General features: G+C 45.3%; 1 protein-coding gene across 4 annotated transcripts in view; it reads left to right on the top strand.

The window, feature by feature from the left end:
- crtac1b (cartilage acidic protein 1b) overlaps positions 1-17198 on the top strand; it is a 55290-nt gene that overhangs the window by 11019 nt on the left and 27073 nt on the right. For 2 of the 4 annotated variants that reach the window (XM_035399665.1, XM_035399662.1), the window contains exons 1-3: positions 8628-8758; positions 13550-13758; positions 16644-16840. In XM_035399665.1, coding sequence (XP_035255556.1) covers positions 13550-13758; positions 16644-16840 — 406 coding nt within the window. In that variant the 5' untranslated portion in view covers positions 8628-8758. Of the gene's footprint in view, positions 1-8627; positions 8759-12910; positions 12933-13549; positions 13759-16643; positions 16841-17198 lie in introns of those variants that run through there. The other 2 variants (XM_035399664.1, XM_035399663.1) reach the window with 2 other exon arrangements.

The raw sequence follows: 17198 nt of genomic DNA, 5'->3' as shown, positions 1-17198 counted from the left end.
TCTGTGTGTCTGCATGCAGAACGCTTCTCTGTACGCTACGCTATGTTTGCGCAAGTTTGCCTTCGCTGAATGCAGCTCTGGTACGTTCGAATGTCTCTGCAGCATCAAACTCTTGTTTCCGTACCCGGTCTGAAATGTGTACAAATGAAAATCATTTATAAATGCCGTGATACACAAGTATTTCCAAAGTAGCATAATTCCAGTAAAACATATCCTGCAGGCATTTCACTTGTAAAACTCATGAAAAAACGGTTATTGAATTATGTCTGGCTGTTCCCAGAGCTATTATATAGCCTAAGCGATGTTACTGCACTTTAATTACTTATAATTAAAGGTTACTACAGTAAATTTGTCATGGTGTCCGATAGTGTAGGATCATTCTGAAAAGGTACTTGAAACAGGTTGTCCATATTTGAGAGGGAATTTATGGTTGTTTTTTAGTAAGATCAATCAGGTCAGGAAAGAGCATTAATTAATAGTGAGGTTTGAGAGATGGGAACAGGCTGGCCTCTCTCTCTCTCTCTCTGCAGCCCCCCATTCTCGCTCGCCCTCGTTTTTCATCCACCCCGACAGGCCATTGTTCTGATTATGGATGTCACACAGCAATAAACTGCTCGAGGATCAATATCCCTGAAATTAAAGAAAAGAATGAATTTCCGTGGAAAGACACAGTCTTTAGTCAGCTTCGGCCTATTTTGAGCATGGCTGAGTACACCCCCCCAACCCCCCCCCCCCCCCCCCAGACAGCCACTCCGCCCCCCCCAACACACACCTTTGGGGAAGTGCGGAAATTCTGTTAAGCTGAGTAGGAAACAGCAACGGCACCACAGAACCGTCTTGTGTTGGTCTGCAAGCCCACCCCCCCCCCCCCCCATGACAGAACCATCCTGTGCTGGTCTGCAAGCCCACCCCCCCCCTCCCCCTCAGAACCATCCTGTGTTGGCCTGCAAGCCCACCAAAAGCCCCCCCTCCCCCTCAGAACCATCCTGTGCTGGCCTGCAAGCCCACCCAAAGCCCCCCCCCCCCATGACAGAACCATCCTGTGTTGGCCTGCAAGCCCCCCCAGCCCCCCCCCCCCCCCCCCCAGCCGAGTGAGTGCTTGCCTTGAGGTATCAGGCCTGAGAAACTGCACAGCTGCACAGGTGATTGAGGCCTGTCTGTATGGATCCATACTGCCTGTTCCATAATCAATTAGGATTCGAATGAGCACGATGGGGCCTCTACACCTCCCTTCGCTTCGTTTGGGCTGTTAATTTCCCGGTAAAATTACCTGTCTCACATGACCTCTGCTGGTTTTCGGAAGGGGGGGTGGGGTGGGGTAGGGGGGTATGGGGCCGCTGCTGTATTCAGGGATGGGGGAAAAAATCACAAAAAATTAGACTATAAATTACAATCAAAACAGTGACGGCTGCTTTTCAGGTATAGATCATCGTAAAAAAAATGATATAAAAGAAGGGTGCGGTTTGCTGCTTATGAAAATGCATGCAAAGACACGTTAAATATGTGAAATGCTGTACATTCCTGGCCACCTTACAGCAAACACACCCGCTACACCGTACCTCTGCTCCCTTTTAAAGTGCCACAGACCAAATGCTTTCCGTCAAACATCAGCAGCACATGAAATCCTCCATGTCTCACGCAGCATAAAGCAGTATCGTCGTTTTTTTCTGATGCTACTGTGTCGCATTGGCTATTCGGCATAGAACTGTAGGACACGACATTTGTGTGCAGCGATCAAATTTGATTAAATGCTCCACTAGATTTTTTACCGGAGTCTGACTCTGTCCTCTTTTAAATCTTATTTCAAGATGCATTTCTTAAAACTTACTTTCAGCCTAATGCGACTGTGACTATTACTGTAAGATTCAATGTTTATTGCCTCCAGTAAATTTCCAAATCTGTTCTGTAAAATGGAGGAAAGGGGAGGCATTATACCCAGGGGCCGTCATGGTCTGAGGTAAAATTCTGTGCATTTGTTGTGGTTTAAAGTATTATGTGTGACAAGCCTACTTAAATAATAATTTAAAATTGAGCACCAACATATTAAATAATGACTATTACTGGAGTTCCCCATTAAAGTGTTTATTTTTGACCAAGAGATCTCTTAAAGGCCAGATGAGGCACTATTGATTGGTAATTTTGGGGATGCCCTTCCAACTGATCTTGGATATATAGATACTAATATCTCAAGGGAGGTTCATGGAAATGTAACTGGATTTATGAACGGTTGTTTATGAATGTTTTTCCCGACAGGCAATATACAATCAAAATATGCGCCTAAGCATAAAATGTAGAACGGAGAGGTGCAAGACTAGAAACAAAAACAAATATCATTTTAAAAAAGACATTCACATATCATTAAAACTGGTTATTGGAACTGTTTGTACATTAGATCTTCATATTTGTAGGTAAAACATGAAATAATTGGCTGTCATGTATCGATTGAACCTTGCACTGTGAACCTCATTTTTTTTTCTGGTGTAAGTCTTGCATCGCCTACCCCCAATGAATGTGTATACACAGGACCATACCTGTTTAAACCGGAGTAAAATGAGTGTCCCTGCTATTAAAGCAACAGACCAAAGGCACAAAGCTGTAGACTGTGCCTCTGGTATGGTTTTATCAGTAATGCTGGATATCAAAAAACTGCAGTTAAGGGATTGGAGATCTCTCTAGAATAGAAGTCCAAAATTGAAGACCAGAACGCTGATATTTTAGAACCAAAATGTGTAGGCTAGGAGGGACTATCACACGGGACATCTAGTGCTGGGAACAGTTTCTAAAGTCTGTCCTTGGACACACAAAGTCTGTCAACCACTTTAAGTCAGGGGCGCACAACTCCAGTCCTGGAGGGCCGGTCCGCTAGCTGGCTTTTGTTCCAACCAATTACCTTAGTTTTAGCTTTCTGACAGCTCTATAAACTACGCTGGTTCACTCCTGTACTTGAGCACAGCAAAATCTTCAGGATGTGCTTGCAGACTGCAGCTGTAGCTGGTGCTAACCGAAATGCCAGCCCAAGATATTATTGAGCCAATGAAATAATTAAGCAGGGGAGTATTTCACAAAGAATGGGGGTACTTCACAAAGCCGGATTACTGCCTTAGCTGGATAACTGCACTGAGTAAAACTCTGAACCCTCCCAGATCTGAAACAAGAACTGAATAAAAAAAGAGCGCCATTATCCATCTAACTCAGTAATCGTGCATCATGAAATACCCCCCTGATCTATTAGTAGATTTTCCTTTAAAAAATTAAGTTTGGCATTCGGTCTGGTGGAGAATCAGATTTTGCCCGGGCCACGCCTACTGCCCAAGTGAGCTGGTACATGCCCCTGGGTTGTGTTAGTTAACTAATCAGTCCAGGTGCTTAAAGGTGTGCTCTTAACCAAGGTACGGGGTTGAGATGGGGAGGACATGCTGAGAGGGCAAGTTAGAGTTGGAGAGAGCGGTTTGGTTGCAAAGCCAATGTAAAAAATAAAAAAATAAAAAAAATATGTTGCTGAAAAGCTGGCCAGCTGAAAAGCTGTAGCTGTGTTTTACTTTCTTTTGTCTTTGTTGTATAAGTTTATTATCTTTGCCTGGAACCCGCGAGGGGGAGTGTCAAACGGCGCATGACATCACCGATCGGTCTTTGCTGTGGCGGACGGCAGGGAGTGGTTTAGTTTTACATTGCACACAGCACACAGTAACAACTAGTAGATATCTGCGGAAAAAATGGCATTTTAAACTTTATAGAGTTCAAATGGGACAGAAACGCCTCCGACTCGTATTTCATAGCACATAAGCCATTCGTCCCGAACGATTCAAAGGAGGCATCTTCTAACGGTGGAAATGGATGATCCTCTGCACCTGGGGCAAGGATCGCGCTACGTTTGCCATCCATAATGACGGGAAATCTGAGGCTCGGGTGCGCGAAAGAATGCCTACCCGTACTGTAGGATTAGTGGGGGTGCACGTGAGGGAGCCAAGCGCAAATAACTGGTTGCGGAGAGCGAGGTGGGTCAGCGAGAGACGGTCTCCTTTCGTCCCTAAGGAGTAGGATGGGCATTCAGGTTCATAAGGGGTTAGGCTGATATGAGAGAGGCTGCGCTTTCATACTGGCTTTAAAAAAAAAAAAAAACGACAACAACAAAAAAACGACTCCTCGACTGCCGGAGACAAATGTGTCCGAAGCTGCGGAAGCTCAATCGATCGGCTATTAATTGCGCTCGACTCGCTGGGGGAAAAGGAGGCGGAAGTCAGCCAGCTCCGCCCCGCCGTGACAGCGCCCTCCATCTCTGCATAATAAGTTTTGTTTTTTGTTTTACTTTGAGGCGTAACCCGCTCCCGGGAAGACGCAAGGACAAGCCCTGTGATTTACGAGCTCCTCTCTGCCCCCTCGCTAACTCAGAGAGGCCGTAAACCTCGGCCCGAACGCCGGACTCAGAAGTATACTATGTGAACCAGGAGCTATTTAAGCAGTACCTGTCCACCTTTTATTCAGAAGACTTGGGGGTAGTCTCACTTTAGGTAGTCTGAATAGGGACAAGGCGTGGTTCTCCCTCCATGTTTTTGACACTGAAAAGGTGATTATCTCTGGCAAAAAAAACAAAAAGTGTGTTTAAAAAATTATAATTGTGATCTTCACGTTTCAGTAAAGTGGAGAGGCAAGCAAAATGTTGGCTATTTATTGCCCTTGTCCAATCTTTTTTACAAGGGCAGGGGTGTCAAACTCCCGTCCCAGAGGTCCGCAGTGTTTGCGGATATTCGCGGTTTCCTTACAATCAGCAGACGTTTGAGGCCTTGGGCACAAGGTGTGCGGAGACTTTAGCCAGTCGATGACTTGAATTAACCACTCCTGCTGAAACGCACTGAAAACCAGCAGACACTGCGGTCCTCCTGTCCTACTTCAGGGCATGGACGTCCTCTTTCAGTTAAACCTACTCCAGTGTTCCGGCAGGAATTTTCACCAGTTTCTGTCAGCATTCCTCGGCGCCCCCCCCCCCCCCCCCCCGCCCGCCCCCCACACACACACACACACTCCTTTTCTCCTCAATTTTGAACGCTACCTCGAATTGGGAGAGCGTAGATGAGCACCTGCGGTCTTCTGATGTATGTGATTTCCACCACCACACGCTTCAGATACAACCCTTCTAAAGTGTTCCTTTTTAAGTTATGATGGGGGGGGGGGGGGCGGCCCAGAATGCTTTGAGCCCTGGTGAGGGCTCCTGGGTCAAAGCTGGTTGAGAACCCCCTACTCCAATGCCTGTACTGCACTGATGTATATGCTGCACTCTACATTCAACACTATTAAACGCCAAAAAAAAAAAGTTTTGCCCAAACACCATTACCCCAACGGTGAGGTGCAAAAGTGATCACGCCCGAACCATCGCTGTTAGTCTCCATTCAAGGGCTCTAGAATGATCGAAGCACAGCTTGAATCTCCTTGGCCGTACAGTGTTAAACTCGAAGACGCATGCTTTAACCAGGAAACATTTTCTCTTGCGTTGCGATATGAGAGAGATCATTCACACCCATCTACTTTATTTCCTGAGATCATCTCTGAAGAATAAACACTATTAAGCCAGCCAATCAATATGTGAACATCAGTGGCTGTTTTTACTTGTCCACACCAGTGCATTTATTCTTGCTGCCTGAAGGGCATAAATCACATATTCATACGCTAAATTAAAAATGTATGATTGATTGTTGAGGGGAAGCAAACTTACAAAACTCACAGATATGAAATGCAGGAACATTAGTTTGAATGTCGAGTGAGAATATTGAAAACTCATTAATTTTACATTTTTAAGTGCGGTTGCTGATTCCTCAATGTCTTCAGAGCAGGTGCTGATTCGGTGTATACTAGCACAAGAAAGAGATGGCATAAATGCTTTAATATGGCAAATTTTACAATATGATGCGAATTATTAGAATATGAACACATGGTCGGTAGCAGGAAAAGGAGTACTGCAAATAAGGACTACTGAAAACTTCTGAGAAGAGGAGAAATATATTCTGTGATACTAGTATTGGTTTTTTTTTTTTCAGAAATTTTCATAGGGGCCAACCCCATTTAGAAACTTTGGGGGGGGGGGGGTATTCATTGAAGATGTTCTAATTCAGTACCCCAAAGGACAGTTTCCAAACACAAACCTTTTTCTGATTTTGTTTTCTAGGTATGCATTGACCAAAAAAATAAAAGAAAATGAAATAAATCTGTGAATGAAAACGCAGTATTTCACAGCCAGAATACTGTGATATACACAGATTGTGGCATGTGGTACGGCGGACTCTGCGTTTGGCACATTTTAGGGTGAGAATTATGGGGTACATTCGTCAGGCCGCTGGCATTGGGGAGGCCTGAGGGAATCTGCCAAGGACATTTCAGAGCGCGTCAGAGACGGTGATGTACAGCATTCATCTCCCCCCCCCCCCCCCCCCCCCCCCCCCTCCTGAAACACAGGCTTCTGTCCCCCCTCCTGAAGCACAGGCTTCTGTCCCCCCTCCTGAAGCACAGGCTTCTCTCTCCCCCTCCTGAAGCACAGGCTTATCTCTCCCCCTCCTGAAGCACAGGCTTATCTCTCCCCCTCCTGAAGCACAGGCTTCTGTCCCCCCTCCTGAAGCACAGGCTTCTGTCCCCCCTCCTGAAGCACAGGCTTCTGTCCCCCCTCCTGAAGCACAGGCTTATCTCTCCCCCTCCTGAAGCACAGGCTTATCTCTCCCCCTCCTGAAGCACAGGCTTCTGCCCCCCCTCCTGAAGCACAGGCTTCTCTCTCGCTCCATTTTTAAAAAATTTCAAGCAGTGTAGGCGACACAATGATTCAGTGCTTCGTCCTTATATTCCTCCGTGGGGCAATCTTAAGAACTATGTCCCGGCCACCTTGTGCCATGTAACCAGTCAAGAAGCCATAGCTCTGGCTTAATAGTGCCGTCTCTAGACACTGAACAACTGCACTGTTAACAAGAAGAGTGAAGCTCGTCGGTGCCAGCGGGGTTTAAAAGCCATTATTGAAGCTTAATGATTTGCGAAGTGCGTTCCCATGTGCTACTAACGGTATTCATCTTGCAGTGCGGCACAATACGTCTTTCACCCGGCGTATACCCGGAGAGGGGCAATTTTTTAATACCCTTTAGTACACAGAATTTTTTTTTTTTTTTTGTGAAGGCGTACACATTTACTTTCTAGCACTGTAATTATAATTCCTTCACTTTACAATGGCTTTTTTTCCAGCACTATTCTTACCTGTGTTCCAAGCTTCAGGCTTTTTTTTTCTTTTTTTGTGGAGGTCGGCCGAAATCGATTTTTGAGTGTTAATAACTAAATAAAACAGTCATATGGTTCCATGAAAACAACGATGAAACACACAATGGTGCTAGTGTGTTACAAAATATTCACTCTTGGTGGGGATTTGGTTAAATAAATAAATATTTGGTTAAATAAATAAATAAATAAATAAATAAATACGTCCACGTCGGAGAAGCGAATTGCACATGAACAACAAACAAAATATCTTCATGGTTTTGTTTTGCGGGGTGCGTAGGCCTACTGATCACCCAACATGCCTATAAACGATCTGCAAATTGGTGCAAAGCTTTAATTGCTGCTGAACAGCGAGGCACATGTTAAATCGTTTTTCTTTAATGTTTATTAATTAATTAATTTATTTTATTGAAATGCCTGAATTTCCGGTGGTGACGGTGCACGAAAGGCAGGCAATCGTGCGACGCTAAATCCAGTATCAGACAGACAGCGCGCGCATTATTACGGGAATCTACTCCACAGCTGCCCAATCCCACTGACTTTAGCGCGTCCACCATACATTCTGCCACTGCTCTGCAGCTGTACAATATTTACTGCATTTCAGCACGAGCCTCCGAACTTCTTGTTTCACCGATCCTTTAAATAAGCAACGCCATATGTAACGGCTGAATTGGTGCACTTTGCTGTGAAAAGACTCAGTTCTATAGAGGGTGCAACTGACGCAGGTAGCTCCAGGAGATGCTATGCTATGCTATTTTACAACGTCAAATTTTCATGCAACTTTGGAACATGCATATCTAACCAACCTTCAAATTGCTTTTACTTCGGGTTGTACCTCCCTCTCCAAAACATGGAAAGCGCATCTAAAAGGGTTTCAACTTGTTAAAGCAAAATTGGTTCAAGCATTCCCTATTTGCCAGCTATATTGTATTCTAAAGCAGTATATATATTTTTCATTCTTTATTTACTTAATCCTGCGTTTTCGTTTCACAAATACATATCAGCACTTCCTCAATCATCCCTTTGCTGACGCACGTCGCCACCTGTTTTCGCAACGAATATTCCCCTAAATACAACGCAGTGCATAGATAAATAAAATGATTCACGCACATCCCGCGTCTGTTGTCAGATTATTCTGTGCGACAACGATACATATTGGACCCTGCTGGCTATGTTTCTGATCAGTAATGTCCGTACCGTTGCTCGCTGTACCCTGGGTTAAGTCCCTGAAATGCACCTGCACAGAGCAGTTAGGTTTCCGCCCCGACCTTTCTTTGCAGGGTATTCATTGGACAGCTCTCTAGATATTCAAGTAGCTCTCCTGCAATTGGCTAGAATATTACACAACCACTTTCATAAGAAGTGGTTGTGTAAGTAATATTCTGGATATCATAGAAGTTGCTTATGGTTAACAACTATTGTACAGAGGAGAAAAGCCTTGCGAGGAAGTCTGCGGTGTATGATTTTCAGGAGACATTGATATTCCCAACTGGCTGGTTTCTGTTCTGTCTGTGCAGTAAGTACATTACCTGCTTTTTTTTTTTTTTTTTTTTTTTTACTGCAGTGCGCTTGCACGGAGCTTAGTGCGGTGCTAGAAAGTTACCGCTGCGTGTAAATAACTTTGCGCACCATGTTTGGAAAGGGGCTATTTCAGGTCGTCAGGTCCTGAGGTCTCGTAATGGGAAGTATTGCTTTGTTTCTGGTGAAAGTGGGGATAATCTACTTCTGTTATTCACAAGTTAAAAGTTTGTTTCTGGTCTACATTTGTTGAGGCTCTAGGCAGCTTCGAGTCCCGGTGCATGCGGTGCTGTAACACATCATTATCAATTTGCGAAGTAATTAATTTACTTTTGTGCTGTCTGGCATTTGTGAGCAACTTCTCACAAACTTAACTTAATTTAATGAGGTACTTCATCCAATTTATTCTGCTGAGTAACAGGCTTTGGAATGGGGGAAAGTTTTTAATTTTGCTACAGTAAGAAGTTGAAATGGTTGACATTGTGTTCATCTTAATGTGATAGTGTAATTAATTCTGTTTGGGCATACCAGTGCTGGTGGTTGTACTTTATGATGAAATTACTCTATTACAGCAGTCTGATCTTTTTAAATCAATCAAACAATCTGGTAATCTTTAGAAAGCATAAAAAGGCTTGAGAAAAGCAGTGCATTGTGCCAAATATGTTTGTGGGACTTTGAAAGAGGCCGCATGTGATTGTCCTTCACAGTAAGTGGTTTTCTTCATCAAAGTCCTGTTTGTCGCAGTCACCTGAAGATGAGGTATCTTAAAATCACGCACAGTCACAGAAGACCGATTAGGCTGGTCTACAGATGCTTGTGGAGAACATCTTTTTCCCCCAACAGCATTTAAAGCAAGACAGAAAATGCAACTGATGATGAAAATGTTAATGATTTTGTGTTTTACTGATATGACGTAAAACCTCAATTGTAGCTGAGCCATTACAGAGGTGGACTCTTGCCTTTCTTTGTCCTGAAGCCAGCCTTTTAAAAAATAATGACTTGAAGGAGCACTAGTGATGGATTGTGTGAACGTGATGCCGTGTGGTTAATAAAAGGCTGGGCTGGAATCGTTGCTTTGCGACGGCACTTCCACTCCTGCCAGCCTTCAAAAATCAGAAAAAGAGAAAGAGAAATCATGGAATCTGTTCTAATCTAATCAGTTCTGTCCCAACTTTCAGAAAGGTTTTGGGGACTCTTTCCCGGGGGCTGTACTGCTCCCCTTCTTGCTTGTGGTTAGAGGGGGGGGGGGGGGGTTGTTCTCTAAGTGTTCACTGACAGGGGGCACATGCCAGTACATCACTGGACAACCCATGTGGAAAATGCCATGCTGAAATATACCTGAAGCCGAGCGTACTATTTTATACTTCAGAATAGTTTACATATAATTAAAGTTTGTGTATTTATGCTTCAGGCATACTGAGTATGCTGTTTGTTTCCACATGGGTGCAAAACCGGTTCTGCTGCAGGGTTAGTTTTGACAGTCCTCCTCCGTGCCTCAATCCAGACTATTGCCCCTTGCCAGCAGCTTGCTACTAATGCTGTTCACTTTGCTGATAACAATAACAATAACCTTTTTTTTATTTTAGAAACTCAAATCACTCTGTACCCCCAGGACAGCCGTTTTGAAATGCACCGTTTGTACTTTTAGTTGCTGTTCCATCCCGGGGGGGATTATCCCGTTTGCGACAATCCCGTATTTTCTTACTTCCGTCGTTCCCCGGTTTCTCGGCGTTAGCTCTGCAGCGCATCCGATAAAAAAACAATATCATCAAGCCGCCGGTTAATATTCAGTTCTGTCCGTAGTTTCCCGCCTCATCGGTTATTATGCGCCCATCTAATGGAAAGAAACTGCAGCATCTTCAATAAAACATTTATATTAATGAAGTCCGCGCTCTGACGCACCCCCAGCATTTCTCGCTGTGTAGCTGACGCGGTGGATGATGCCGCCTTTATGGGCAGCGAAAGCGAGGCATGAGGGGAATTTCGGCACTGCACGCGCATCTTCAGTGCTGAGTTTTGCGCGGTCACTGTAAGGACAGCCCCTGCTTTTAATCTGAAAATGAATTTTCTCTGGTGGAGATTTTAGCGGGCATATCCATCAGCGGCGTGGGAGGGGAACCCATAACCTCACTGAACGAGAGAGACCAGTAAGAACGAAGAGAATTATTAGCCTAGTGTTTTGTTTATAAATTCAGCCTGTTGGTAAATCTGGTTGTCAGCTTGTAAACTAAATAAATAAATAAATAAATAGATTTCACTGCAGTCTCTCTGTACGGTCCTGTCCCTAAACAATCTTCCTCTTGTTCCTGCTCTCCTCCGGAGTGTGCGTAAAGTTTAAGTGTGTCCAGCTTCCCGTTTTATTTAAACTGAATTTCAGCGAACGTGAAAGGCAAGTGCAGACCGCCAGGAGAAGGGCTGTCACAAACGGCATTTTGCATTTTCATCCAGTTGCGCTAAGCGCAGAGATATCTGGTTCGGAGAGCCGTCCCTTTGCCACTTCTCATTATCCACGGCTAGCGCGCGTAGCTCAGTGACCGTGAACCTGTCTCCGCGGGTTTATGTATAAGTTTGCGAAGAAGACTACGTTTGCAGGCTGGGGGCCCCACAGCCTAAACATCACAGGCAGGACCCGAGGATATGTCCTTTTTTTTCGTGCCTGGGAGTTTGGAGGGGGGACTCTTTGGACATGCCATTTCTGATTCTGGAATGCCATTTGTTCGCTATGATTGAGAGTTGGCAACACTGGGAGTTTACGCCAGGCTGTTTAGCATGTATGTAGCATTAGCTCCTCACAGTTACCATCCAGGTGCTCATACTATATAATACAGGCCTTGGGTGACAGATATGTCTCTTCCTAAAACTCCTAAACTGGTGCTAGTGGCCTGTTACACGTTCAGTTTTCATTCTTCATTGTAAATTGCCTCCCTTGTGATGTTTAAAAGCTATTTCATAAATTGTTAGAAGGTTTAATGTCATGTAGTTCATTACCGTGTTCACGCTATTGTGCAGGGGTGGGCAAAGGGGATTTCATTTCAGCTCTTAATGATTAAAGAAAGCTCAATCATTCATTGGTATTTAGGCCAAATTGTTTGATAAGCTCATAAATGACAGCAGAATACCGGTCTTGTGCACCCGCATGAGGCGTTTTACTGCGCTCTAAACTGTGAGTGAATGAGCGTGGCGTTTTACTGCTAATTAGCTAATGGCGCTAGGCTCACACTGGCTCCCCCAGGAATCAAATTGCCTGGGGTAATGGAATGGGATTGGTCAAAATTTCATTTTTTTTTTTTTAATCCAAAATGTTTTTGTATTTTTTAACATTAATTTGTAGATACACAACACGGGCACACACCAGAACGGAAAAGCAACTTAAATGCGGCAAAACCGAAACACTGAAAAGAGAGAACACTGCACTGCACAACAAACAAGAAACTATTCATGAATGAAACTAGGTGGCTGAACACAAACACACACACACACACACACACACTCTCTCTCTCTCTCTCACACACACACACACACACACACTCTCTCTCTCTCTCTCTCTCTCTCTCTCACACACACACACACACACACACACACATATATATATATATATATATATAAATATATATACATATATACAGCTAAACCTTTTACCCTTGACTTCATCTGCAAAGCTAAGGCAAACAGAAATGTCAGTGCTTCGTGTGTATATGTTGTGGAGGGTTGTAATATAATGTGCTACACTTTACTTTCAGCTTTTTAATATGCCGTAGCCAAGCCAGTTCACACCAAGACTAAAGATTTACTACCCACTCAGGCAGGGCAATCATGAGTAGTGTAGCCCCCCCCACCTCCAGCCCCCCCCCCCAGGTGTAGCCAGGCCATCAGCCTCCACCAGCAGCTCCCAAACTGTGCCAGCTCCCCCAGATGTTCCTCTCAGTGTATTACTCCTTCACATCAGCCTCCAGCTCATTGACCCCGTGCGGATCTAGAGGACTACCCTGAATACCCCCTGGCGCCCATCCACCCCCCCTCCCCAACCCCCCCCGCACGGCCAGAGCGTTTGGGCCACTCGTTTGCAGCATATGGATTTTTCCCTCTCTTCATTATCTCCCAGTGTTGCAGAATGGCCTCACGCTCCGCTCTCCATCTGGAAAACCTCCAATCTGCACCTGTCTTCAGCTGCGGTATTTATATCCTCCTTGCTCTTCCTCCCCGATCGCTGCCTTTTACACCGGTGGAGACTGAGCTGAGCCACCCTCCTCTTCCTCCCCCATCACTACCTTTTACAACACAGGAGACTGAGCTGAGCCACCCTCCTCTTCCTCCCCCATCACTACCTTTTACAACACAGGAGACTGAGCTGAGCCACCCTCCTCTTCCTCCCAGATCGCTGCCTTTCACAGCAGAGGAGACAGAGCCCTGTTAACTACTGCAGTTGCAGCCGTGTTTATGGGTGATCCCCGACTTGGGGAAGTGTTGACATCCGGTTTCCCTCGAAACACGTGGTGTCACCAGCTGCTTCTTTTTACACTGCAGCGCCCAGCCGAGCTTGTCTCATCATTCAACATTCAGACCCTCAAATAACAATTTATATAGGACTGCCTCATCGGTCCAGGATTCCATAATATAAGTAGCAAAGGCCCTTATTGCACAAACCCTATAATAAATAGTAAATGCAAAATAAAGTATTTTAAAAAATTGGTTGTAAAGGAGTCAGTAGTGTGCTGGAAGATGTGGGGGGGGGGCGGGGCACATTTACACCCCGCCCCCATTCAGGTGAGGCCCGGCTGTGTGTCTGCAGATGATGATGCTGACCCCCTGGATCTGGCTCCTCCTCCTGGGGCTGCCCCGCCCCACCCCGTGCCGAAGCCAGCGCTCCGAACCCGTGTTCGCCTCGGTGACCTCCGTCCTGCTGCCCCCGGACTACGAGAACAACCCCACCCAGCTGAATTATGGGATGGCCGTGACCGACGTGGACGGCGACGGGGACCTGGAGGTGGTGGTGGCGGGGTGAGCGTGCGCTGATGTCATCCTTTAAATGGAATTGGGCTGCGCTCCTTTTCCCGCCCTTTTTCGTTAAAACAAGGAGTGCGTAAATCTACGGAATTCCGTAACTACGCAGTTACGGAATTCCGTAGATTTACGCGCTCCTTGTTTGGAAGATTTGCACTCGACGTCTTTCGTTCAGGTGAGACTAAATGATTCAAATGTTTTTGGCACGTTGCCTGCACCAGTGAAACCGTGTTGTGTGCTGATGCTGATCTGTACTGCCACAAGCACTTATTAATGGCCCACCTGAAGATGGAGGCTCGGATCTAATGAGCGTTTATACCTGTGGTGACGCTGCAGAGTCTGGTATATAAGATGGCCGTCAGCACGCACCTTTTCAGAGATGAGGGCCGTATGCTGAAGCTTTTAAAATTGTACGCCGATCTTTCCTGAACGTGATTAAAACGATGCTGATTTAACCCAGCTCTTTAAAGGGAGTCATCCATGTAAATGCATTGAGTGTAGATCCTAACGTAGCTCCTCAGTTCCTTAGATCTACCCATCTCCGTTTTAACCCAAAAGGCTGAAAATCCATTTATATTTGTTCATAGATGAGCACACTGTGTTCTCTTTTTCTGTTTCTTGCTTTATTCAGACAGGTAGAAAGCATGGAGGGCAACAAATAGATAGAGAAGGGAAGCAGAGGGTAACAAGAGTTTTTAAAACAGTTTAAGGCAAATGCTTTGTGTCCCTGTTCCGTGTACAATTACTGGGACATATTAAACTTCTCAGTCTGGAAAGTCCTTTGCAAGAATGAAACGGGTTCAGTATGAAAATGATCTTCTCCTCAACGTACAATGCCTAGCGTGGGCAGGAGATGTTATTTTTATTGGTTGGGGGGTGGGGGGCGGGGGGGGGGGGGGGGGGTAGTGTTTGGAGCCTAGAGGGTCTGGTGTGTGAATTTAAATTGATGTAATTGACTTTGCTCCCTCAACAGAAACAGGTCTTCTGGCAGAAGGAGATTGGAAGTGAGGGGTGGGGGTGGCGGTGTTGGTGGGTGGGGCTGGGGGGGTATGAAATGGAACCCTCCTGGGCACTTACTTTGTGGAGCGCAAGTTCAGGCTAAGCATAAAGGCTTCTCAGTACCCCCCCCCCCCCTTCGCAGACTGTTATAAAGGCAGATAATACCTTGGCAAAGTGTTCATTCCACCGTATAGCCTACTTTAATCAGCTTGAGCTGGCCAACTCTATCCTGTCAGCAGGTTCAAGCCGCAAAATGTGCAAAGCATTAAAAGAGTCTATTTGTTTTCTGAATTTTACTTTAATTATTTCACTTGACCAATCTCGTGTTTATTTACACGTTGGCTGCATGTCCTGATTAGATTGTAAATGGCAGCTGAAGACCATTCTTGTGTGCTTGTATTAGAAAGTTATTGTGTGGTTGAGCCAGCTCAGGTGTGTTCAGCTAACTAGCGCAATGGAGTTGGGTAACCGTTGGCAACAAGAGCCTGCATTCTCACCCGCTCTCCATAAACGGCAATACCCACCTCTCCTGCATAGTCTAATACAGCATTTTTAGGAAGCAGTTCTAGATGCCTTTAAAAGCAATGCTGGGCAGGCAATTGAAAGCCATTTCACATTGCTAAATTGGAGACAGTAAAAAGACTTCAGGATTTAGTGGCTTATCCACTATTGACACTCATCCTGTAATTTTTCATCAAATATATAGTGAGTGAGTTGGAATCACTACTGTAGATAAAATGTTTTACTTTTTAAAAAATCTTTTGAATTTTCCATCTTCTCTGTTGTTTGGCCATTGGCAGGGAGAATTAATGTCGTCTGAAGATGTTTGTTTCATCATGTGAGAAATCTCCGCTCTGCTCTGCCAAACGGCTGCGTCCCCGCCCGCCACTGAGATCAGAAAATGTCTTCCGTAGCAAGTGGTCTGTGGCATTGATCAGACAAGGCTAACCACCGCTTGCATAACAAGTGTTCTACATGGCCAGCCGCATGAGAAAAGCATTATGCAACTTAAGAAAAAGATTGAGTGTCTTATGGTCCAATGCCGTTTTGGAAGCGTTCGCAGTTAGAATTTTTACGAGTATATTTTTTTTTCTTGAAAAGCTTACAGTAACGAAAGGCCTGTTTTCACCGAGAGAATTCCTGAAACGAACTTTTAGGGGAAGTTTGTGTACGTTTCTGTGTTTTGGGGCAGCATGGTGGTGCAGTGGGTAGCACTGTCACCTCACTGCAAGAAGGTCCTGGGTTCGAATCTGGCCTTGGCCTTTCTGTGTGGAGTTTGCATGTTCTCCCCGTGCCCGCGTGGGTTTTCCTCCGGGTATCCGGGTCCTCCCACAGTACAAGGACGTGGAGGTGGGCTAAGTGGCGACTCCAAAATTGCCACTTAGCCTGCCTGTGTTAGTGAAAGGTTTGTGCCCTCTCCAGGGTGTATTCCTGCCTCTTGCCCAATGCATGCTGGGATAGGCTCCAGCAGCCCCTGTGACACTGCCCAGGATAAGGGGGTATAGATAATGGATGCATGGATAGATTTCTATGTTTCGTAAATTGTACACTTTCAGCTCAAATTAACAAGCGCCTGAATTCATGGGGTGTTTCAAAGCTGCTGATCTGAGCTCAGTTTTGCCTTTCAGCTCCTAACACCTCCCTGATCAGCAGTCCTACTACTCTTAGATGATTTATGAATGTGGGCCCTTGTTTATTAAAAACATCTGCTTTATGCAGCCTTGGTAATATTATGTGTATTTATTACATATTTATATATAATTAATGACATGTCCATTGTACAATTATGTCACTGTTGTGTTAATTAATCATTGTTCTGCAGCTGTACAGGGTGGTGGAACAGGAGGCAGCGTATGGAAGTTTGATTTATAATGCCTTCTCAGGTACAACGGTCCCAACCTGGTCTTGAAATATGACCGGAACAAGAAAAGGCTGGTCAACATCGCCGTGGACGACCGCAGCTCCCCATACTACGCCCTTCGGGATCGCCAGGGCAACGCCATCGGTGTGGCAGCATGCGACATTGACGGAGACGGCAGGGAGGAACTTTATTTCCTCAACACCAACAACGCATTCTCAGGTACAGACACAGGTACAGACACAGGCAGCATTCTCAGGTACAGACACAGGCTGCATTCTCAGGTACAGACACAGGCTGCATTCTCAGGTACAGACACAGGCAGCATTCTCATGTACAGACACAGACTAAATGGTAAATGGTAAATGGACTGCATTTATATAGCGCTTTTATCCAAAGCGCTTTACAATTGATGCCTCTCATTCGCCAGAGCAGTTAGGGGTTAGGTGTCTTGCTCAAGGACACTTCAACATGCCCAGGGCGGGGTTTGAACCGGCAATCCTCCGACTGCCAGACAATCGGTCTTACCTCCTGAGCTATGTCGCCCAGACTACATTCTTAGGTACAGACACAGCCTGAA

Source organism: Anguilla anguilla, chromosome 18 (assembly GCF_013347855.1).
Source record: "Anguilla anguilla isolate fAngAng1 chromosome 18, fAngAng1.pri, whole genome shotgun sequence".
Taxonomy (NCBI): domain Eukaryota; kingdom Metazoa; phylum Chordata; class Actinopteri; order Anguilliformes; family Anguillidae; genus Anguilla; species Anguilla anguilla.
The sequence above is the reverse complement of the archived record's forward strand: the minus strand, read 5'-3'. Positions and strand labels throughout refer to the sequence as shown.